The sequence below is a fragment of the Fundulus heteroclitus genome, chromosome 22 (genome assembly GCF_011125445.2).
Source record: "Fundulus heteroclitus isolate FHET01 chromosome 22, MU-UCD_Fhet_4.1, whole genome shotgun sequence".
NCBI lineage: Eukaryota > Metazoa > Chordata > Actinopteri > Cyprinodontiformes > Fundulidae > Fundulus > Fundulus heteroclitus.
In genome coordinates, this window is record NC_046382.1 from 12,153,816 (window position 1) to 12,178,866 (window position 25,051).

The 25,051-nt window shown below is 43.0% G+C and overlaps 1 protein-coding gene across 3 annotated transcripts in view; it reads left to right on the forward strand.

The window, feature by feature from the left end:
* smap1 (small ArfGAP 1) overlaps nt 1-25,051 on the forward strand; it is a 120,775-nt gene that overhangs the window by 31,480 nt on the left and 64,244 nt on the right. The window contains exons 5-6 of one of the 3 annotated variants that reach the window (XM_021322793.2): nt 15,336-15,398; nt 20,781-20,858. The exons of 1 other annotated variant lie outside the window; for it this stretch is intronic. In XM_021322793.2, coding sequence (XP_021178468.2) covers nt 15,336-15,398; nt 20,781-20,858 — 141 coding nt within the window. The remainder of the gene's footprint in view (nt 1-15,335; nt 15,399-20,780; nt 20,859-25,051) is intronic. One more of the 3 variants, XM_021322794.2, reaches the window with a different exon arrangement.

Sequence of the window (25,051 nt, forward strand, 5' to 3'; positions counted from 1 at the left end):
CTCGAGCCTCAGGAGGTCCTCACCTGAAATGATTTCCCAATAATCTTGAAGTAATGACCGAGAGTAAATATAATATATATATATATATAAATAATATCTAAATATCATCATTTTTTTTTCTTTTTTGGAGCGTTACTTGTATTTGTTGCCAATTAACAACACTAACCTATCACCAAAAGAACACCATACCCACAGTAAAACACGGTGGTGGCTGCATCATTCTGTGGGGTAACTTTCCTAAATGGAACTGGATTTTTAGTCGAGATGTATAAAATTACAGTTTTGATCAGTTTTAGATGTTTGCTAAACATCTAAAACTGATCATATCACTTTTTTTTTTTTTTTTGCATTAAAAGTGAGTCTGTCCAAATCAACCAAAATATGACTTAATGCAAGGAAAATTTAACTTTTGGAAAGGCAGAACCAGAACCCAGATCTCAGTTTGAGCTGGAGGTTGAGAAACGTCGCCTGGACAGGAGAGGTCCTTTTAATCTGACAGATTTGGGTTTTTCCTTTTTTTTCTTTTTTTTTTTATCCAGAGTGGGCCAATATTAGGCAGTAAAGATGTGAGGTGCTGAGTTATCATGGTCTGACATTTTAACATTGGTGTCTAACCCCTGTAAAATAATTTTTTACTACATTGTATAAAAGTTTTACAGAACCTATTACCCTGCAACGAAATCACACAAATCCAAATATATTATAATTATTTTCCTCCTGCTGCCAGATTCTCAGTCATCTTCTGCAAGGACCCAGAAAACAAAACAAAACACTTCAGATCGAACTCACCAAAGGCTGTGGTACTGATGCGCACCATCAGAGCAATAGTTCTCCTTTTTCTGTCTCCCCTCCTCTCCCTCTCTTGTTTCTGTGTTTCTCTGAGGCGTCGCCAGCAGCCAGACTGTGATCCGGGATCTGGTTCTGTTGCCCACGCAGGCGGCTCCGCTTTTATATGCAAATTAATTATTAAAAAAAACAACTCATTATCACTTTAAGTAGTTTCCCACAGATGGTGAAGGGAGAGGAGAGGGCGGACTACGCTAACTCTGTTTATGTGGGAAATTTTGTCGAGCACAGAAAAGAAGTTGCTCGCTTCATCTTAACTCGACAGCTTATTTTATTTTGTTTTTTGGTTGAATCAAAACAAAAACTACAAGCTGGCCATGAATTGTCCCGAAGACCCGCTGATTAAAATATTTCTTATGCATCAGTTTTTCCTTTATTGGCCGGGTGTCTGATCAGTCAGTAAAGCAATAGTTTTTGCCTGTGCAATGAAGTTAATTAATTTCTGTAAATATAAATACATTTATCACACTCTGGATTTGTAGTATTTTGATAATTATGGCTTAAAATTTTTGAAATCCCACATCTCAGTTTCTAAAAGAATTAGAATATTAACATTAAAATCATCTTCATGGTTTAAAATAACTTGATTTATGAATTTTTGGTTTAATTTTTTTTTACCTACCTATTAAATGTTAACACAGCTTGCCATATAATTGTGGGACGCCTCTGCCCTGAACGGTCAGGGGAAACTTTTTCTGGATTTTTGTTAAAGGTGCTTTAATCTGTGAGAAATTCTACTGGTTTTGAAAGTGTAACTTTTTTTTTAAAGTTCTGGTGTAACACCAGACTGTCGACCCACCAGGCCTGCATATCTGTGCTGTGCAATTGACCAAATTTATCGTTAAATGTAAATTTGGGCTCCAAACAATTGCAAAAAAACCACGTTGGTGTTTTTTTTTTTTTGGTACATCTGTTTACCAAGTATGCTCTCATTTTAACTTCTGGGCCACATTTGCCAGTGTAGCAACAGTGTTGCTAAATTTAGCAACTTTGCAGGTCTCACTAACAACAGTTTTTTTTTTTTTTTCTTTTTACGAGACCAACAAGATTTTCTGGTTTTAGGCTTAAAAATTGGAAAAACGCATATTGTCCTTTCCCTTAATGAGCAGCGGGTTCTGCCGTGGGTTCCTCCCACATCCCACAGCTCTCACAAGTGGCCTAGTCCTGGTGCTGCAGAGCCTTAGACCAGCACCCTTTAGAGTTCAAACTGCTAATTAATTGCCCAGCTGTAAGGCTAACATTAGCTGATCTCCTTGCAGTCAGAGCCAGAAGTAAATGTGTTGTTTCTTTATATAGAGTAAATCGCTGCCTTTCTATTGGCTGTTTTTAGTCCGTTCAGATTGAAAATGTTGATTGTAGGCAAAAAATATATATATATATTTTAAAAAGTTGTAAGTTTTTAACCAAACCAAGAAGATATATGGTAAATCTTCATGTTTAAGGCAGTTTACTGGATGTCAGGGAAATATCTTTTCTTATATTACCAAATAATAATTTTAAACATCAGTCAAATATTGAACAAAATAATTGGATTACAGTTTGTATTTGATTATTGAGAAGTCCAACGCGGCGCACATCTAGTTCTGTCCCAGTGCATGCATGAAAGGAGACCATGCAGAGACAGAAATGAGAAATAAAGATCTATAACTGTTAGGATATCAACGAGGTAACATAACATAAAGACATTTAGTTTGTTTAGTAAACGGACAGACCTGTTTTATGTACCAATATAACCAAAGAGGAGATTTTAATGCCAGTTATGAACCGACGTTCTGATTGGATCTCCAGGACACACAATGATACCAAATATGAAAATCCTCAGCAAAATAAATCAAAATTTCTTTACATTTGATTTTCAATACATTTGTGCAACTGAAGTCGCTCTTGCTTGGTGTTGAGCATGGGTGCTGTATTACTACAGATATTTTTATGCTTCACGCTTCAACGCACCAGTGTTCAGATAAGTCACAGTAAAGCGGATAATAGAAGCGGAGAGTGCTTTTGTTCATGCTGAACTTCATGAGTGCCTGCTCTCCGTTTCTTCTGCTCCTGTAGCGTCAGCTCATTGTTCTGTCACGGCCGAATTAGTAGGTGTGTGTGTCCGTGGCGTGTCGTGGCTCTTATTTCCGTGTAAGTCGAATCAACGATACATCAGAGGGCATCTTGCAAACCCTTCTGCGATGACTCCACTGATTGGCCTAAAACTGTCACTGGGGAGCACCAGAGTGGCCTCAGGGAGGGAGTCTTTGCTTATTCTCCACCTTATTTGTCTGTGTTAGTCATTGGACTGTCCTGCCTGCTGCGTCCACAGCCCTGTTAGCTGCCATCCACTAGCATCAGTGGACAGGCCAGCTGACAGGCTTGCCGGGGCCCGAGGCAAGATGATCTTAGATGGGGCCCCCTGCCCACGCTATTCTATAACTAGTAGAAAATTGATATTTACTATTTAAGGATCTGATTAATACTGTGTTCTGTCTTCTTTCTCCTGCTACCTTCTCCTTTGTGCTCTTCTTCCCCCACATGGGTAAAAAAAAAAAAGAACTCCCTGTTGGTTCTCCAGGAATAAAAGAGAACGTCGCAGCTTATGCCCAGAGCTTCATTTGGGACTCAGCAGGCCTCCGTTAGAATGCTATATGGAAAGTTTACCACACAGACACCAAGGATCACCAAGCATGATCTGCAAAGTCGCATCTGAATGGGCCACGCTTCTGGGACAAGGCCCAGTGGACAGATGAGACAGGAAACGGCTAGTGTAGGTATGTGTCTGTGTGCGTTGTGGCTCATTGCTGCTAAACGTGGTTCTATTAGCTGAGGAGTAGTGGGTGTAACTTTATTTCCCCCTTAACTGTAGCTATAATTGTAGCTATAAACTAAATATTCAGATGTGTACGTGCTGGTTTGTAAAGCACAACTTCCTTTTGGTCTTGGTTGTCACAAGCCAATGTTGAGTTGGATATATAGTTGTTAAATAGAAACTACCATCTGTCGCTACATGCTTGCTCAGTATGACAGATTGTTGCTTTGTTGATGATTGGTGCTGTTAGCTGGGCTTCTTTAAATAGACTTAACAAAAACTTAAGAAACTGAATGAGACCGCTGAACTGTGGTGGGGTTGAGTCAACACCTTCTGTATGATTGGATCGTATTGTGACGAACTGTATTTATTGTGCATTTCTTTGTAATTGGAACTCATTCTTCTTGCAGAGTGCCTTGAGATGGCATTTGTTGCAAGTTGTCGGCGTATAAACAGACTCAACTGAATTTCAAATGATGCAGATATATCTGGTTTAAATGCTTGATGCCAATGAAAAGTAAAGCATAGCATCCACTGTGGTTTTATGGCCCTAAACCCACTTTCTTTTTTTATTTTCTAATATCCATTCACCCGATTCACAACAGCCCTCTTGTTCCCTACGCTCTTCTCATTCCCCTGCTGTCTCCATCCCCTTCGCTCACCCCTCTTTACCCCCCAGCTTCTTTCTCTTCATCGTCCTCGGCGGCTTGTCTTTGCATGTTTGAAGCTGGGCTCACGTCTCCTGCAGCGCCAAAGTCCGAAGACGAGGAGGAGGAGGCTTTAATGGGGAAGGGGGAAAACCCTAAAAGACCTCAACAAAATCAGTGAAGAGAGTGGAAAATGGTCTGAATGCACCACCACAGGCAACAAGAGCGAGCCGTCGTTTGATGCCTTAACGGCTGATAAGGGAGACGGATGTAAATGGAGAAAGATGAAAACATTTCTCTGTCCTGCCCTCAGTAGTCAGCATTAGTTTTCTGCCTGAGGTGGTTTAGAGAGGAGAGGAGGAGGAGGGGAGGACGGCTGTAAGGAAGGAAAGGAGGTGGGCGATGTTTGTTGGATCACCTATTTTTGGAAATGCGTTTCCCTTTGTCTGGTTTTAGAGAGAAGTCAAAAGGTGTTTGGTATTTTTTCTTTTTTTGATCTGCAGCAGTCGAGTTAGACTTTTACAGTTTCTTTGCTCCTTTTATCCTCAGTTTGGCTTCTGTCATTTGTCTGAACTTCTAACACATTCAGTTGCTAAACCTTTAAATATTGTCTATCATACGCAGATCCTTCATAATCTACAGTGAAAGTATTCTTAGTATAATAAACTCAGAAGCTAGCATAAACATTTTTACTTGTTTGAAGGGAATTAATTAGAAATGCAAAGTGTTTGCGATACTTTCCTGCCTCCCTTGGCTTTTGTTTTTTGGCTTTTTAATTTGATTCAAACAAAAACTACCCGCTGATGGCTCGTAATCATTGAGGCAGCGTGGGATAATCTATGAAAAACAATCACAATTTTATATTAAATAATCAGAAATGATTAAGTATGACTATATAATTTCCAAGGACTAAAATATAAAGCTTGTTCAACAATTTTATGGGTATTGGTTTGTGGGACACGTTTTTATCTTTTCATCCATCAAAATTATGCCATCAATTATTTTTTTTTCACACCCAGTTTCTTCGGCCCTGCTGTTAACATAGGTGTGAGTTTTATGTTTCTGCACAGGGCTCCGAAATTCAAGCACAAAGACCAAATACTCTCACTTTCCTGCACATTTCACTCTCTGCCAATAGGGGGCGACAGAAGGCAGATTTATCCGCATAGCTTGGAAAAGCAACCATCATAAAGTTGATGTGTATTGAATTCAAAAATTGAGCCTCATTGGCTACTTTTGCTACTTGTTATTTATTTCCACACAACTAAAATTTGATCGTACCAAGCTTTTACAACCACAGAGTTGTAAATATATATGTTTGTAACAAAAGTATTTTCCCTCTGGGATTATTAAAGTATGTCTGATTCTGATTTCGAATTCTACTTTGTACTACTTTATGTAAAGATCAGTAAGTTTTTTTTTTAACGGTTTTTGTTATTCCAAATTAGTTTTATTGTTTAAATCTGGGGTTAACGGTAATCGACAAACTAAGATAAGTCTGTCATGCTGTCATAGTACCACCCTATGTGTAGTAGTACGAACAAATCGATCCCCTCACACTGACCTTTGTTAGGTGCACAGAGAAACGAGAACAAAACTACGTACAGAATAAAATAAAGAGCAAAAATGGCGCATTCATAAATCAGAAAGGGATTTAACTCTACGCTTTTTGTACTCTGGTGTTTCAGGGTCGGGTGCTCGTGTGTTGTTTCGCTGCTTCAGTATGTGTTCATGCAGTGGACCGCTGCGAGGTGCATCTTTTAAGGGGGAGAGCCCAGACAGAACCCCGTCACTGGGCTGTTCCTCAAGCTAGCGTTAGCTTATGTTGTCCGGGAAGTTTGCAACTTCGCTGATGCAGATTCAAGAGCTTTACTGGTCTTTGAGCTCGTATTACGGTCTAAGATCAGCGTAATTTTGACAACTGAAATGCGCCGATTGATTAGAGTTACGGCACTATTATAAATACTCTGTTATAATAGTCAGCAGGTTCTGAAGAGGTCCTTTTGGGAGGGCTTCTGGTCGATGTTGCTGACCCTCTGTAGTGCCTTGTTGTGCGCCACAGAGCCATACAGTAAGTCAGCACGCACTCAGTGGAGCAGTGGTAGAAGACATTCAGCAGCTCCCACCTCAGGTTGAGCCTCCTGAGGATCCTCAGAAAGGGGAGGTGTTGCTGGGCCTTTTTTTTTGTCACAATCGCCTTGGTGTTTGAACTCAATTGAAGGTAACAAACACCTCGTTGGGCTTTGAGGAGTTAAAGCCCAAGTTTTTATCGGTACGCCACGCTACCAGCCTGTTAACCTTGCTCCTGGATGCTGTCTCGTCACCACCAGAGATCCTCCCAACCACAATGGCGTCATCAGCGAACTTGATGATGGCGTTGTCAGGGTGGTTTCAGACACAGTCGTAGGTGTTCACCGTGTGCAATAGGGGGCCAAGTACACAACCCCGTGGAGGCCTTTCAGTAAGATTACCATTGTTGGCAATACAAACCATCTTTCAGTTAAAACTGAATAAACGATGTAGCAATAAGAACAACAAATATCAAAATATTTGAGCAAACTAAAGGCCCGTTTACACTACACCTAAAAACCAAGCCATGCCGAGACCAGTCCGAGCTTGGATCAGTTAACCGAGATAAGATGGCCGTTTACACACAAGAGTTCTCTTTCAACATTCGTTTCGGTATCTCACTATGGGACACGACCCCAGCGCTGTCCCCCAGAAGCTCTATTACACTACGACAGTCCTGACTGGCCAGCAAAAGTGACGTCGACTCCAGGAGGAGGTGCTTCCTCCCTCTATAAAAGCTGACGTCATGCAAGTGATCTTCAGTCTAACACCTCTTCTCGCTCCCAGAAGCAACTCTCAGACAGCTAATACGGTACTATTGAGCTAGCTTAACTGTTCACAGAGCGAGCTAACAACTCGGTCGCCGAACGCTTCTCAATAGCTGTGCTTGGTTGTACTGAGTTCTTCTACCGCTGGTCTGTCACCAAACAGCAGCAACTGCAGCTAGTCTCCAAACTAACTGCGCCCCTTTTGCTTTGGTTTTAAACGAAGCTAATAGTCGCGAAGCTTGGACCTGTACTCACCATGGACAGACCCAAACTACCGGCTAGAGCATGCACATGTGGCAACCTCATTGCTGGGGCAGATACCCATTCTGTCTGCGCTTCGTGTCTTGGGCCGCAACATGCCCAAGACGGGTTAGCGTCGCCAGCGAGCTGCGAACACTGTGCACGGCTCTCCGTTAAAACTCGTCGGCGCAGGCTAGCACGGCAAGCTAGCTTGTCAGAGGCGGACCCTGTGCTGGGGGTATCCAAACCCCCCGCACCGGTTCTTGCCGTGACTGATGAGGGAGAGCCCCCGTTAACTCAAGTCAGTTGGGGCGACCAGCTTGATGCTGTCGCACCCCTTCTTGATATGGAGGAAGACGAAGCCGACCCCCCGGCGTTCAGTAATTTTGCTGGTGCAGAATCTGACTCCGAGGTGGAATCCGTTAGTCTCGGGTCGGACGACTACGAGCAGGACGGCGAGGCATTCTCCATCCCGTCGGCTGCAAAGCCAACGGAAGCTGGTGAAGCCCACTGCAGCGGCCCCCCAAACCCGACTGCATCAGATTTGCACGATGTCTGCAGAAGAGCAGCTGCAAAGCTGGGCATTGAATGGCCGGGAACCCCGACCGAGACCACCACGTCTCGGTATGAGGGGAAAAGGCTTCCAAAAGCCAAATCTTCCGCCAGACAACTGCTGCCGGTTTTCCCAGAGTGCCTTGAGGAAGCAACCCGGTCCTGGACTAACCCGCTCACCGCCAAGAACCCCGTTCTGGGAGGGTCGGCGCTGGACTGGACCGGCATGGAATACAGCGGTTTCCTCCGTCTGCCCCCTGTTGAACCTCAGCTGGCATCCCACCTGCACCCCTCGCAGAAATCGACCATGACAGCGGCAGGACCAACCCTCCCGTTCAAGGCCGATTCGTTTCAGTCAGCTTTAAACGAAAAAAGCTACAAAGCAGTAGCAACATCGGTTAAAGCCCTGAACGCCTCATCACTTCTCCTCGCTTATCAAGCAGAACTACAGGAGCAGATGACGGGTGCACCGACCGCAGATCTGTGGGACGAGTTGTGCGTGGTGACAGACCTCTGCCTGTGTCTCCATAGAAACGCTGTCCAGGCCTCAGGGAGAGCGATGGCTCTGATGGTCACTCAGGAGAGAGCCAGATGGTTGAATCTGTCTAGTCTGTCTCAAAGAGAAAAGAATCACCTCCTCGACACTCCGGTGGACCCGAAGGGTTTATTCGGCCCCACCGTTGCAGCGATGCAAAAACGTTGTGAGGAGAAGAAGAGAGAAGGTGAAGCGCTGCAACTCTGCCTGCCCAGAAGAGCGCAGCCTCCTCCCCCCGCGGCACCTCGTCAGACGTTTGCTCAGGCGGCGGCTCGACCGGTCTACCGCATCCCTAAGCGCCAACCTCAGCCGCAACCACCGGACCACGGCCAGGGAAAGCAGACCGAGCTCAAAGGTGCATGGGGACGAAAGCCCTTTGCGCCACCGGTGACTTCGGGAACCAAACCTCCGGCCACCGCGAGCGCGAAGAAAAAGAGGCGGGCTACCTAGGAAGCTAGCCTCGGGATGGGAGAGCGGGCACTGCCAGACACCTGCTCCCCTCCCACCGGGAAACGTTCTGTCCCAGTTCGAGTTTGTAAAGCCACGTTCAGGGCAATTCAAACGGCCTGCAGAGCCAGCGTTGGAGCTCACAGTTCAGAGCCGAAGCAAGCGGAGAAAACTCACGCACAGCCAGAGCTCAGTGGAGCCAGAGCAGTTGCTAGAAAGCACACACCAGTGCACAAACACACGCCAGTGTTTGAAAACACAAATATCTCCCTGCATAATAAACTCAATAAAATTGTTACCAGGCGCGCAACCAGGTCAAGTGCCGAGGGCGCAGCCAAAACAAAAAAACATAAAAATGTCAGAAATGACATTGGGACAGAACGGGGCCGTGCAGCTGCACATGAGGCCAACAGGGGGAGCTCTTGCCCCACCTTTGGCATACTCGGCAGCTCTCTCTGTGGAAGAGGGAGCAGACCGGGAGCAGCACCAGCTTGCGCAGCCAGCACTGAACAGTGCTCACACGGAAGCACTTCCCAGCCCTCTATCGAGAAAAATCCAGCTGTGGCGAGCGTGCGGGGCATCAGATTGGGTGCTAAAGACCGTATCCAGAGGATACAGGCTCCAGTTTGTAACAGCCCCTCCCCGGTTCAAAGGCATAATACAGTCATATGCGCGGGGAGAACACGCACGCATTCTGCAAGAGGAGATAATATCTCTGCAGAACAAAAACGCAATTCGGCTGGTCCCGCAGGAGCAAAGCAGAGACGGCTTTTACTCCAGATATTTTCTCGTACCGAAAAAAGGCGGGGGGCTGCGACCGATCCCTATATATCCCCCTCACAGAAAGTACCTCAGATTTGCCTTCCAGGGGAAGACGTACGAATATCTCGTACTTCCCTTTGGCCTGTCACTGAGCCCGCGCGTGTTTGTGAAATGCACCGAGGCGGCAGTCGCACCTCTGAGGGAAAAGGGAATACGTCTGGCTATGTATATAGACGACTGGCTGATCGCAGCTCAGTCTCCAGGGGAACTTATGGCACACGCCGAGATGCTGATATCACATCTGGCGGCTCTGGGTTTCACAATAAACTGGGAGAAGAGTATCCTAACCCCAGTACAAACAATAACCTTCATTGGGATGTCCCTAAATTCAGAGGAATTCAGAGCACGCCTCTCAGCAGAACGATTGAAAGCTTTCCAGACTTGTCTGGCAGCTTTTCGCAGAGGCGCGCTCGTGAAATTCAGACTGTGCCACAGACTGCTGGGTCTGATGGCATCAGCACTATCGGTCATCACACTCGGCCGTCTGCACATGCGACCGTTTCAACGGTGGGTGGCATCGCTCAATTTGAGCCCAACACGCCATGCCCACCGGAAGGTGATCGTTTCTGGGACATGCGCACTCGCTCTGAGTCCGTGGAAACACCCCACATTCCTGAATGCTGGTGTCGCCATGGGAACCATCCTAACACGGAAGGTTGTGACCACGGATGCCTCGTTGACTGGCTGGGGAGCCACACACGAGGGCATGATGGTAAACGGTGTCTGGAGCTCACAAACACGGACAGCTCACATAAACTGTCTGGAGCTCCTAGCTGTTATACTGGCTCTGAGACATTTTCTGCCCTTTATCAGAGGGCACCATGTTTTGGTCAGAACAGACAATACAACGGTGGTTGCATACATCAACAGGCAAGGAGGCCTGCGCTCACATCACTTACACATGCTGGCACACAGACTGATAGTCTGGACCAGCTCACGCCTCCTGTCACTGAGAGCCGCTCATGTGCCAGGTGTGATGAACAGGGGTGCAGACCTGCTGTCGAGGGGCAGCCCCCGCTTCAAGGAGTGGAAACTCCACAGCGAGGTCATAACCCAAATATGGCAGCGGTACGGTCAGGTGGAGGTGGACCTCTTTGCATCAGAGGAGAACACTCAGTGTCTGAGGTTTTTCTCCCTGACCGAGGAGGGCGCTCCGCTGGGGCTGGATGCTCTAGCACACGAGTGGCCTCCGGTGCTCTTGTATGCTTTTCCACCGCTGGAACTGATTATTCCTACCCTCGCCAGGGTGCGAGAGAGGAAACATTCGCTCATCCTGGTAGCTCCCCGCTGGCTGGGGAAGCATTGGTTGGCAGAGATTTTCCAGCTACTGCAGGGCGAACCATGGCAGCTCCCCCTCCGCAGAGATCTGCTAACGCAGGCGCGCGGAGAGATATTTCATCCTCACCCAGAACGCCTGGCTCTATGGGCCTGGCCTGTGAGAGGCTAAATTTGGCAGCCGGTGGGCTCCCCCAGAACGTCATTGACACAATTCAGAGCGCAAGAGCAGTTTCAACTCGTAGCGCATATGAGGGAAAATGGCGTGCTTTTGAGAGTTGGTGCGAAAACAACATGCTCAGAGCAATGCAGAGCCCTGTGTCAGTTATTCTGACATTTTTACAAGAGCTGCTGGACAAAGGCTTGGCCTTTTCCACTGTCAAAGTCTATTTGGCAGCTATTTCGGCTTGCCATGTAGATTTTGGAGACAAAACAGTGGGACAACATCCTCTGGTGTGCCAGTTCATGAAGGGTGCACGACGGCTCCGGCCAGTGTCCAAAAGCCTCACCCCTTCATGGGATTTACTGACGGTGCTTGATGCTTTGTCACACGCACCTTTCGAACCTTTGGAGCAGGCTGAGCTTAAAGTGCTTTCTTTTAAGACAGCTTTGTTAGTCGCATTGGTTTCTGCCAAACGTGTTAGCAACATTCAAGCTTTTTCAGTAAACCCTTCCTGCATGCGGTTTACTGAACGAAATCTTAAGGTTTCACTGAAACCCAATCCGGCTTATATGCCAAAGGTCTTTAACCCGACTCTACCATGTCGTCCTTTGGAGCTGATGGCTTTCTGCCCTCCACCATTCTCCTCTCAGGAGCATGAACGGCTGCATACGCTCTGCCCTGTGCGAGCTCTTCAGATCTATGTAGAGAAAACAGCTAGTTTTCGCAAATCTGAGCAGCTGTTTGTGTCATGGGCTTTACCACATAAAGGGAAGCCCCTAACTAAGCAGCGCCTTTCCCATTGGATAGTCGGAGCTATAACTATGGCCTATCAGAGTAAAGGCCTGACACCACCTGCAGGTCTGCGAGCCCATTCTACTCGTGGCATGGCCTCATCCTGGGCACTGTTTCAGGGTATACCTTTGGAGGACGTATGTGATGCTGCCAGCTGGGCAACCCCTCACACCTTCACTAGGTTCTATAGACTGGATGTCACAGCACCAAATCTGGCTCACGCGGTTTTGGGTGTGGGATCCACATTTAAATGACTGCAGCATGCATCTTTTGGTCTTCGAGTAAGCTTATCTGGCAATACGGGAGTCGCCATATCCCATAGTGAGATACCGAAACGAATGTTGAAAGAGAACTTTAGGTTAAGGATTTAACTCCGGTTCTCTGAAACATGAGTGAGGTATCTCACCCGATCACCCTCCTTGCCTGGAGCGAGGAAGAGGTGTGCTTATGAGACTTAAGATCGCTTGCATGACGTCAGCTTTTATAGAGGGAGGAAGCACCTCCTCCTGGAGTCGACGTCACTTTTGCTGGCCAGTCAGGACTGGCGTAGTGTAATAAAGCTTCTGGGGGACAGCGCTGGGGTCGTGTCCCATAGTGAGATACCTCACTCATGTTTCAGAGAACCGGGGTTAAATCCTTAACCTAAAGTTATCTCAGTTACTGAGCTCGGACTGGTCTCGGCTCGGTTAAAAAAGTGTAGTGTAAACGGGCCTTAAATGAGCGATCTCTCCCAGTCTAGAGAAAACAATGAAATGCTCTGCTTTTTGCATGGGTGTGTTCTGTTTTTGCTACTCCTCGTCCTTTTGACCTCACAACTCTCAGCGGAGTTGTGAGAGGAGAAGCTTAGGTCAGACGAGGCAAAAGTCTCCAGGGAAGCTGGGATGCATGGAAAAAAAGGGCCCAAAATCCAGACGGTAAAGCATAAATAAGAGTGAGATGCAGACAAGAGCGCGGCTGCATCGTAGGTCTGTGGGAAGTTCTCCGCCGAAGGGGCTGATGGGAGTGGATCAGTACGGGTTGTGTGGCCACAGACTGAGATTGGCAGTAATGTTGCTCATTGCTGCTTTTATGATGGGTTTTGTGGGCACTAGGCTGTTGAAAGCATTAGCAGAGCTTTTCACTTACTTGGATTGAAGTCTCCTGAGTGTCCTGAACATGAAAGTACTGTGCATGCAAATGGAGAAATGATAATGAACCTTTCCTTACTTTGTTCTTTCTGTCGCTCCCTAAAGTCTTTAACTATTCCTCCTTATCCTTTATTCATCTGCCTCACTGTTCAGAGCCAAATGCTGAGTTTTGCTGGCTGACTTTGGATAGGAAGGAAGCATCTTTGCACAATAACTGTCTTTGCTGGGTGCTCTGATCAGTATTATCAAGGTTCAAATATGTTTTTTTTAGTACGTTTGTACTTTTAAAAGATGTATGATGCCAGTTTTCAGCCTCTCTCTGTTTCTCTGAGCTCTGACCTGCCAATTAGGATTTTCCTGCTGAGGATTTAAAAACGTCTTTCTACACATTGGTTTACAACATCCCTTCAGCTGGCTGATGTTTGAACAGCTGTCTTCAAGTCCCCCACCTCAGCCTTTCTGTCAGGTCCAGGTCTGAACTTTGACTAGGACGTTGCGATACTTCGGTTCGTTTTATTTTAAGCCTAGTTTTGGGCTTCCGTGATTCACTATATTATACTGTATATATTTAAAGAATTTTTAGTAACTAATATTCATACTAACCCATCTGAATGAATAATTCTCTAAAAAAAAAAAAAAAAATCAATGCATAGATTGAATACCACAAAATACAATGAATGTGTATTTTAAAGTATGAATTATGTACATCTCTAGCATGACGAAACCATATTACACACTTTATTATTTATATTGTTACATACATTTTTTTTTTTAAATAAAGGCCAGAATATTCAGATGTCCAATATGAGACCGAGCTGGAAATAAAGACATGAGTCTGAGTTCAGTCATGAGTGAAACTTCAATGGCGAAAATAATCAGTTTTCAAGGCTGTATATTCAGCCTATTGTTATGAAAAAATGCAACACTCCCAAAAAAAAACCTGTGAAATATTACAAATGATCGCGGAAAATCATTCAAAAAACCTCAACAACCAAAAATACACAGACAATGCTTTCCATAAAGGAAAAAGGAAGGATGGACGTGGATTTCACAAAACAATTGTGAGCGCTTCTCTTGTGATTGAATATTTAACAATGTGTGTCTTATTAAACTGGACAAATTCACTAACCTACAGCATCTCTGGTCGTTTATTTCCAACTGATGTTACCTCTACGCCGAACAGCATTTCCTGTTTTCGTCTTGGTTTTGAGAGTTCAAAGTAAGTTATTTTATTTTTTGGTTTTTACAAGCCCAGCTGCTCCAATATGTTGGTTGATGTGGAAAGGAGAAAAAGCGCTTGACGGTCCTCTGTTTTACGCAGACAAATGACGGTCTCTGGCTGGCTGACTGGCTGGACAATTAATTGCATTTGTAATGTAATCGCAATTCTGAAAAATACAATATCCAAATCGCAGAGGTCTGCAGTTTTTGGCTAAGTAACAATGGATCAGACCTTTATGTGTCGGTAATATGTTTAAAAGTGGGTTTGCTCCACTTGGAAGGAAAGAGAGCAGCAGTGAGATGATCTATTTTTATTTGTTTTAGAGTTTATAATAATCATCCTTTTTTTTTTTTACCAGAAACGTTCAGGAGTCTCACCATAGCATTAAGTGGCAGTCAAACAGTTTGATGCATAGACTTGTTTGTTGATTTCACTTTATGTTCAATGAGGGTTGATGTCCAACTCAATTAAAAGGTATTCTCTTGAATAAGTATATTCTGATTAATAAAAAAAGTAGTTACTTTTCTTGTTTTAAATAGTCCTTGTTTACGAACATCTTTATCTACGGGGCATTTTTTTCGCCTGTGCTTAATGCAGAGAAAAGTCAAAATGAAATCGCAATTATGGTTGGGATATATTGCAATTCAGCCCTAAAACCAAGTATAACTGAGTAAATTGTTAAATTTACCAGATTCCTTGAAGATTTCCTGTGTTGTTCGCTTTGGTTGGTCTTTCCCGCCCTGAAACACAGAAATCCTTCGCTTGGTGAAACAACCAATCATGGCAGAATAAAGGTCTTTCTCAGGGGTCAACAACAGGCTAATGAAGGCTGGCCATACTCTGTGTGACTTTTAGGTTTCGCTCTACCTTGTGTGAGACCTGTTCTGCTGTAGCAGAGTAAAAATCCTCCTTTATTCCTCCATTGCTAATTAACTTTGTGCTCTCACCGCTCCACTTTTCTCTACCCTCTGTGCTTCTTTCCATGCTCGTCTGTATGTTCCGTCTCTGCGTGTCTAACAGCCAGTTCTTCCAACAGAAAGCTGAAGCGGCTGCTCCCTCCGCCTCGCCATCCTCCCAGGCTGACAAGACCAGAGCAGAGGTGCGGGTTTCTTCTTTATTATGTGCTGCGTCCGTGCAAAGGTGTCTTCAACTTCTGTAGACTTGCTGTGTTGCAGAGTTCAGCCCCTGCTCTCTCACACTTACCCCTAGTCTTACTTTTTGCATCTTCATGCAAATAACTAGCTTTTTTTTTATGACGTGGACTAAGGACAAACTAGTAGGATTATTTGGCTCTACAAAAATATGTATTTTAAGGTGCAAAATGAACGATCGTGCTAGAACTTTTAAGCCTAAATTAAGTCGTAAGGAAGGCTAAAGCTATCCTTGCTGACCTGAAAAACCTTCTTTCCTGTAATTACATGGCTATGAAATGCAATACAAAAAGTAGAAATGTTAATTTGTCCCTGTTGCTGTCACCATCTATAACAATTTGACCCAATAGCCAATGTTTGTATCCTAGCTGTATGACGAATGTTGTGGTTATTCTTGTATTTCTGTCAGTTGTATTTACATTTTTCTTTGCGTTCTCTGCCAGCTGCAAAACAAATGGCCCCTTTGACATGAAGTTTGTCTTTATCTCAAAGCTAGCAAAAATAATTATATATAAAATACAACTTGCGTCTATGAGGGATGTCTGACTTGTACAGCCAGGCGTACTGATGGCTTGCAATGTAATTTTTTTTTTCCATGTTGATTCTTTTGAATGAATATAAACCCTGAGAGCAGCCACTGTTAACTCAAGGTGAAGGTGTAATTAATTCAATTTAAAGCATTAAAGTGAATTAATTAGTTTTGATACTGATTTAATTTGACAACCAGTAACACCAGTTGGTTTATGAGTAAAAGCATTATAAAAGCCGATCGTTGCTACACGCACAACCAGCTGCAACTCTTCCTCCTTTTCAGTTTCGCGTTTAATTCAGTTTTTCTCTCGTTCTGTGAGGGACGTCACGTTCACACAGCAGATTAAGGCAGTCAGTCAAAAGCCGTCGCATCTCCAGGTTTCCTGTGATTTCTTCTGGCTAAATAGGCAGGAACTGATTAAAAACCTCAACGCTGAGGTGCTAGTCAACATTATTTGTGAAGGGGTGAACGCGTTGCAATTTTCCTTGTTTTATTAGTGACGATCAGATAGGAGTGTAATGGCCTTCTAATGCTGCACACGCAAATTGGGTAATGCTAGCGTCATTAGCTCCCAGTTAATGGAGTCAGAGACCTGGAGCAGAGCAGAGAGCCTTGGAGAAAATAAGCTCAAGCTCTCTGATAGATGTTCTGGCTACAGTGCTGCCAAACCATGTGGATCTCCATGTTTTTTTTTTTTTTTTGTTACATTTAAATGTTTCAAATCATCAAACAAAGCAATACAAAAATAGAGTCTTTAAATGATAATTTTCCAACCAACCTGCTCCTATGTGAAAAGTTACCCCTCCCCCTCACAGAAAGGCTGCTAGACTTACAGTATATAACCCAGTTAAACGGAACATGTCTGACAGCACGAAGTAGGCTAAGAGAGCTAAGAATTCTGCTCAGTGAAATGAATTAGGCATAGCTTTAAGTCCATAATTCAGTTTAATTAAATTTTATTTATATAGCGCCAATTCATGAAACATGTCACCTCAAGGTGCTTTCCAAAGTCAAATTAAATCAGATTATACAGATTGGGTAAATTATATAAATACATAAACGAGGGAGTCCAGATGGGGCTGAATTTATTGCTAAATCCTCTGAGTGGACGCGTGACCTTTTCTAGTTGCATCAGGTCACTTAGCCATGAAGACGCTTTAGGAGGATCCTTAGATTTCCAGAGAAATATTCTTCTGTGTGCGAGCAAGGTGATAAAAGCAATGGTTTGTTTATGTCTTTTCCATATTGTAAAGTAGTTCCCATCTGTGACACCAGATATAGCCATACCAGCACTGGGTTGTAGATTGATATTAGACCACTATGACCGTGTTTTAAAGATCACCGACCAATAGGTTGACATGGAGGGACGTGACCAAAACATATGAGTTAAGTTGTTAGAGCCATTTTTAAAGGCTTTCAGCGAACCACAGTGAGAACGTAGAAACACAGAACAGTAGGGGACGTCACCAGGATCTGTCAGGCTACCAAGATTACAAGGAGAGCAAATTGAAGAATGATGCAGGAGGTCAGAGACGGCCTCAGTTAAGGTCGGTGTTCGTGATTCAACGATTAAAAAAGGGAGACTGAGCAGTAAGACTGGCTTCCATGTGAGGCTCCCAAAGCCAATGCTGACTATGAATAATCCAGCTCACGTCTGCCAACAACCGTTCTGACGATCTCCAAGGCTTTTGTCAGAATGATCTGTGGACTGACTAGACAAAAGTAAAACTTTTTGGAAGGTGTATGCGTTATTTCAGCTAAAGGGCATCATCCCGGCGGTTAAACGTTGAGGTAGTCTGGTGATCTGGGCTGTTTGCTGCTGCAGGACCTGTCTGGCTGTTCGTTTTTCATCTTAAGCTTAATTAAACTTGGGTTATGCAGCAGGATAATGATGGGAATCACACCAGCAGGACAACAACAAAGCAATAACAGAAGACGTCCCTCAGGGGACCAAATACTTTTTTTTTTTAATGCACATTAGCTGTCATTGAAACACATTAAAATACATTTTTTTTTTTTTGCTTCTTTCTTAATTCTTGAGAGAAATTGTCAGCATTTAAAGATGAAGCACCGGAGAGTTTCCTCATTGTGAGAGATTTAATAATTCCCCATTTACTCTTTATCATTTCATCCTTTATTCTTAAAAGATGAAAAATGATAGCGGCTCATGCAAACAAAGCTTATTCTCTTGATGTCTGATTTAATTTCCCCCCCTCTTACATATTGATCTTTGCATACCTCTGTTTATCGAAATCCCAGGAGAAATATCTTGTCTCCACGTAAATAAATACCAACAACTAAGCAGCAAATGGAGAGGAGAGGCATCTGAGAGTTATTGTCGCCATAATGGCAAGATTATAGGCTACGCTCGCTAAACTGCAGCCTTTCACTTTGGCTTGCTTACAATCATTAGCTAAAGCCTGTTGGCAATTGGCGCAGCCTCATTTGCACATAACGTAGCATGCAGAAGTATTAACCTGCAAACACTACATCAGCTTTCTCCTCCCGGATGATGTGCGCACATTAAATCTGCACAGTGAGTGCACTAAAGTCACATTAAGGAAAAGCATCTAGTTCTGGCTATGATATACAGCGAAACCTTTATGATGGAGACTGCAGCTTCCTCCTACACAGTGTCATAATGGACATTAAATGGGTTGGTGATGAAGAAAAGTGCCTTCGTTCTGCTTCCTTATGAAACATCGAACATCAATTATGGTCCGAGTGGAATGGAGGGTGTCATTTTTATCATTAGTGTGATAATGGAAACAGTTTCTTCTAAGATGGCATCTTAAAAAATGATTTAATTGAATGTTAAATAATCTGAAATCTTTTAAGATTGACTGAAGCTTGTTACGTAAAATGTCTTTTGTGGGAATTTTGTGTGATAGACCCACATAAAGTAGGACATAATTGTGAATTGGATTTAAATTATACCTTTTTTCCCACCCAAATGGAAATCTGGAAAGGGTGGCACGCTTTTAGCTGTATCCCTCTGAATTATTCCTTTGTAGAAGCACCTTTTCACTGCCTTTACAGCTGCAAGTCTTTTGCCAGTGTTTCTGACAGTTTAGTCAATTCAATTAAATTTTATTTATATGGCGACAATTCACAACATCATCCCAAGGCCGTTTACTAAGTCAAATTCAATCCAGACAAATTGGTCAAAAAATTTCCTCTCTAAGGAAACCCAGCAGATTGCATCAAGTCTCTCCAAGCAGCATTCGCTCCTCCTGAAAGAGCGTAGAGCTACAGTGGACAGTCGTCTGCTTTATTGATGGATTTGCAGCAATCCCTCATACTGAGCAAGTATGAAGCGACAGTGGAGAGGAAAACTCCCCTTTAACAGGGAGGAAAACCTCCAGCAGAACCAGAACCAGGCTCAGTGTGAACGGCCATCTGCCTCGACCCACTGGGGGTTAGAGAAGACGGAGCAGAGACACAGAAAGCACTGAAGCTCACATTGATCCAGGAGTACTTTCTATGTTATATGGTAATAGCGGATGATCTGTCTCCCCTGGATGATGTCACAGCTAACAGAACACCAGACCAGATGTACCTTCTATGAAGAGACCCTGATGTCCTCCAGCAGCCTAAGCCTATAGCAGCATAACTATAGAGACTCTAACTATAAGCTTTGTCAAAAAGGAAAGTTTTAAGATTAGTCTTAAAAGTAGACGGGGTGTCTGCCTCACGGACCAAAACTGGGAGTTGGTTCCACAGGAGAGGAGCCTGATGGCTAAAGGATCTGCCTCCCATTCTACTTTTAGAGACTCTAGGAACCATCAGCAGACCTGCAGTCTGAGAGTGAAGTGCTTATGCTAGTATTTGCAAAATAACTCAAGCGCAGTCACGTAAGATGCAGAGTGTCTGTAACATAACGTTGCCTCTTGTAACAGGTAAACAGCTCTGCATTTAGCTTTATCCACTTTACCATCAAATCTGACCAGCTTCCCTTACTTGCTGTGGATAAGCATCTCCACACCATGGCCACTAGCATGTTTCACAGTAGGGAAAGTGTCTTCAGGGTCATGTGCGCTGTAAGTTTTCCAATTTGCAGTCAGGTAAATTCATTCTCATCTCACCAGAGCGCCTTCTTCCACATGGTTGCTGTGCCCCTGCATGACTTGTAGCAAACTGAAAATGAGACCTCTTGTGGCTTTATTCAGCGTTGGCTTTTTTCTAGACATTCTTTACATCTAATAGTTGTCCTGCAGGATAGATTATCCCACGTTTTAGTAGGTTTTTACACTTGTTTGGGCACTATGGTTCCACGTCAATGCCATTTCCAGCCTCAATCTGACTTTTTTTCTACCTCATACGAGTTAATTCAGAAGTGTGTGTTATCTCTTATGAGCACATATTTTCATGGAGTCTAGAGGGACTTTTAATGATGCTATATAGTGTAACCACGGTCAAAAAAATACCCAGTTTTGGTTTCATGTTGTAGGAATTTTTTTCTTCTGGATTTTGATTTCTGTCGGTCCTCTTAAAATAAGTATAGTTGTTAGCAAACATTTTTTTATTTGTATTTTACAAAATTATAATTTACAGCTATTTTATATAAATCATTTTATATTCATGATTTATTTTCCCAAAAATAAAATGGCTGAACATCCTCCTAGAGTATTGATTCTGTATTTTGAAGATTTACTTCCCGCGATTAAATGGAAGTTTAAAGTGGTAAACATGAAACTTTAAGTTTTCCCTACTACACTTTTTAGATTTGTGATCTAAAATCTGATATTTTTTTCTTCCTGAGCTTTGCTAACTTTTCCTAACTTTTTCTTGCCCGCAGAAGGAGCGTGACAAGAAGAAAGAGGAGAAGAAGAAAGAAAAAGATGCTGACAAAGCGCAAAAACACAGTAACACTAAGGTACAGACAGCACAAAGTCTCCACAGTCAAACTGAACAAAAAGTCGGAGTCTAAATAATCCAAAGGTGTGTCACTTTGTAGAGCTTTGATTGTCAAAGAGCTGTGAAAACACCAGCAGCTGATATATGCAAAGATGAAGTTGTAGAGCTAAACAAACAGTTTTAATTTACATTCTGATTTACCGTGCTCATGACAGACGTTTTTGGTGCTTGTTGTACCGCATGGCTGCAGCCACATTTTAGTTTTATGAGACATGACCCGGCTGCTTGATATCATGGGATTTTCCGAAACAGTTTCCATCAAATCAACAAACATGAAACGGCCCGACTCAGATATTATACCTTCATAAAGCTGCAAGAGAGAAATAACAAAGACTGTGGCTGTGTGCTCCTACTGTCAATATCAAATAAAAATGATTTATTTATGTTTTTGTCTTATTCCTGCAGTTCCAACACTAACTCATAACCACATTAGCTATTATGTTAAAAAAGGCAAAGATGAACATTTTTACAAATTCCCCTATCTCAACAAGCATTGTACTAGAAATAAACCACACAGGGGAAAAAAAAATCAGTTTTGTACCAACTATTGTGTGTCTGGATACCGTCCATCACTTTTCTGACTGTTGGATGCTCCAGTGACTGTCTGATAACACATCATTCCACTTGGGACGCCAGCATTTATAGTCATTAAAAGCTACATTGGTAAGGTTTTTAAAATACTTACTTATCAGTGGGATTTAGGAGGGAAAGTAGCAGCCAGGTGATGTTAATCAGATTAACTTCTTTAACTGATAATTGGCAAAAGCGTTCACCTCTATATAAACAGGAGTTTGGGCAGTTTACTCATACAGGTGTGTCTTAACATGATGCCAAGGTAGAAAGACATCAGTAGCGACCTTAATTTATACAATCTGGGAAGGTTGATGAGGTAATTTCCATTAAACTAGAAGAAAGATTATTTTTTTTTGTGTGTCTTGTCTGGCAAAGTAGCAATAAGAATTGTTGTCTTAATACCAAAAAGAGCCAAACATATTTTACTTTCACAAGTGGAGCATTACTGCTTTCGCCATAGTGCTCCGCTTGATTTATATATGCAAGAAGCTTTATTGGATTTTATGCTGGGACTATTTCTTGTTAAATGGACACTGAAACAGGAAGGTAGAAGAAGAAAGAAAAAGGAGAGAAACAGATTAGACAAAATGCCAAAAGGGAGAAAAGGTGAAAGAGAGAGAAAGCAATACAGAAGATAGATTAGCTAAAAGTGGATAACTTTTTGGACATCCCTGAAAACTCTCCCAAAGATCGAGCTGCAATGCTCAGACAAATGGCAAAAAAAAACCTCTAAGTTGTCCCTCTTTTCAGTTATATTGTTTGCAAATGTTAAAGTTTGTGGCAATACAGTTAGGAAAACAATCTACAAAAGTATGGAAGCAGGGAAGGAAAAAATTCATAAGTTAGTATGACTTGTGTAGCACTGTAGTAACATTAGCTAACCACAACAGTTCTGTGGACAAGGTCCTGTGGACAGATGAGACCAAAGTAGAGATTGATGGAAACTGAAACATTCGAGTCATCTTACTAAATTTCGCACAAATGTTTTTACTCTCGCTCGATGTGGATTTTGACTTGGAAAAACAGTAAATGCCCTAAACAGGAGATGGAAACACATTCGTCGAATAAGTTTCTGACGTATCGAGCGTTTTACGTCACATGACTGATCAGTCGTTTCTTCCCGGATGCTCCCATAATGCTCAAAAAACAGGGCTGGGAGCAACATCGGTTACGCGTGGGCCGACGAAGCGACCCGAGCATTTCTCGGTCTCGTCCGTGAAATAAGGAAATAGTCACACATCCATAAAAACCTCGCTCCGTTACTGAACTGTGGTCCGCGCTAGTCATCAACCTCTATATTCTGTTTATTACAACTGGCGTCAGCGTATGGCGACGTTACGCCTCGCGTCGCCTGGTTAATTCGGGGCAAACCAGGAGATGGAAACGCGTCTGATTTGCATTTTCTTTTTTGCAGCATTTTAAAAGTTTTCTCAAACTTTTAAAATGGTTTGGCAAATCCTCATGCAAGTATTTCAGTGTGTTAGTTTTCCCGTGACTTTTCCCCATCTTGCACCTTCTCCTGCTCATTCCATCCATTTCAGCTCTTTGCAAATCAGTTGAGCGAACCCAAAGCTCTTTTTATTTTTTTTAATCTTTTATCTTTTGCTTTCTAGTCCAATGTAAATTGGCTTTGGAGGGTGGCCATTATAAGCTTATTGCTTCTGCCAAATACACCCTTTTTCAGACTGTTTTAATTTATGTTACATGGACATATACTGTCATTTATTATATACTTGTGTGTCTGAAATAAATTCCTATCACTGTTGAAGCTGATCTGTCTGTTCACCAAATTACGTCCCGATCAAAGACCCTCCGGGTATTTTCCTAATTTTTAGTCGACCTGCTAAACTCATCCCTCTATCCAGATCCTGACGGGTTTAATGTATTATGGATGGCAGGATGCAGAAGCGACTCACTGAGAGGCTCTGCTTATACCTTGACTGTTGTAAGGTTTCTCTCTTGCTCTTTCATGAGAATCCTCTGTGTGCTCTCAACAGACCCAGGTATTTCGCAGTAAAAAAAACCTCAAACTCGGCGCTCATTATAGAATCTGGCCTCTAAGCGACACAAAGAGTACACTTTCTGTCGGCATTAATTCTTGCTTCATATATATTGTAGCAGTAAGCTGGAGTGAAGCAAAAAAGAAGCGCTGCCATTGATGCATTATGAATGGATGATGTGTGACAATGGGAAGGCCTCGCTCTTTTACCTGCTGCGCAAACCTGAACCCTCACGGGAAAGTCCTCATAAACATTCATGTTGCTCACAGATGCTGTCGCGTTTTGATGCATGACTGATGCACAGTGGTGTAAAAAAATAAATAAAAATTCCCATAGCATTGGCCTCAGTTTGCTTTAAACGGGAATCTGCCGTGTTGAATATATTTTTTTGCCTGTCAGCTTCACAAGTACAGACATTGCTGCTGCTGTGACTAGCTAAATTTAGCTTGACTCTGAAGAGGGATGCTCTGTTAATGCATCAGACCACCACTATTATAAAATGGGCGGAAAGGTAAGTGAAAGTCAGCCGCTGTCAGCTATCAAAGTCGCTGGGTGGAAATGACTAATGTGGGTTTGAGGAGTGCGTTAAAGGGACATCAGGGTGAGCTGCAGTTTCTGATGTGAGGTCACTGATGGTGGAAAACAAAATATGGGTTTGCTTTTGATTTACTTCTCATTATCACCCGTCAAAGCTGGGGTATGTAAAGCGATTGTATGGGTGTAGATTCTTATCATTAGAGTGAGAGGAGGGCGGTGAGGGTAGGCGTTTTGGGGTCTTGGTGGGTAAATTCAGAGTATTTCTATGACCTGTGAAGCAAAAGAAGGATTAGTTCAGCTTTCTGTGTGTGTGCATTACCTTGTTCTGCAGGGAGGTGGAATATGGGTTATACGCAAGGTGTGGCGGAAATATATGATGTATCCTTTCTATTCAAAACATTAAAAGAGCTTAAAATGGTTATTTATTCAGTAACAAATTAACCGTTAAGCCTTGGCGCTCAGAAGTCAAACTTGTGTAATACTGCTTTGTTTGCTATGTTTTGTTATTCAGCAAAACAAACAAAGTTCTTGTTCTGTTTTTAGGTAGATTTGATAACTGCGCACGTCAGAGTGGTTCTATTCTGAATAAAACCAGAATCATATAAACACATAATCATGATCGGATTAATTGTCTGTGTGCCTATATAAACAGTACAATCCGATTACATTTTGTTTACTAATTGGAATACACGTCGGCACAAATTTCCCTCTGAGGGACAGAGGGGACATATTCTTTGTTGAATCATGAAGACTAACCTTAACTGAGACAAGTGAGAGGTTTAGATGTTGTTCTGGGTTATTCTGTGACCTCCTGGATGGCTCATCAATTCAATTCAATTTTATTTATATAGCGCCAATTCATGAAACATGTCATCTCGAGGCACTTTACAAAGTCAAATTCAATCATAATTTACAGATTGGTCAAAAAATTTCCTATATAAGGGAACCAGTAGATTGCATCAAAGTCCCGACAAGCAGCATTCACTCCTGAAAGAGCGTAGAGCCACAGGGAGAGTCGTCTGCATTGTCAATGGCTTTGCAG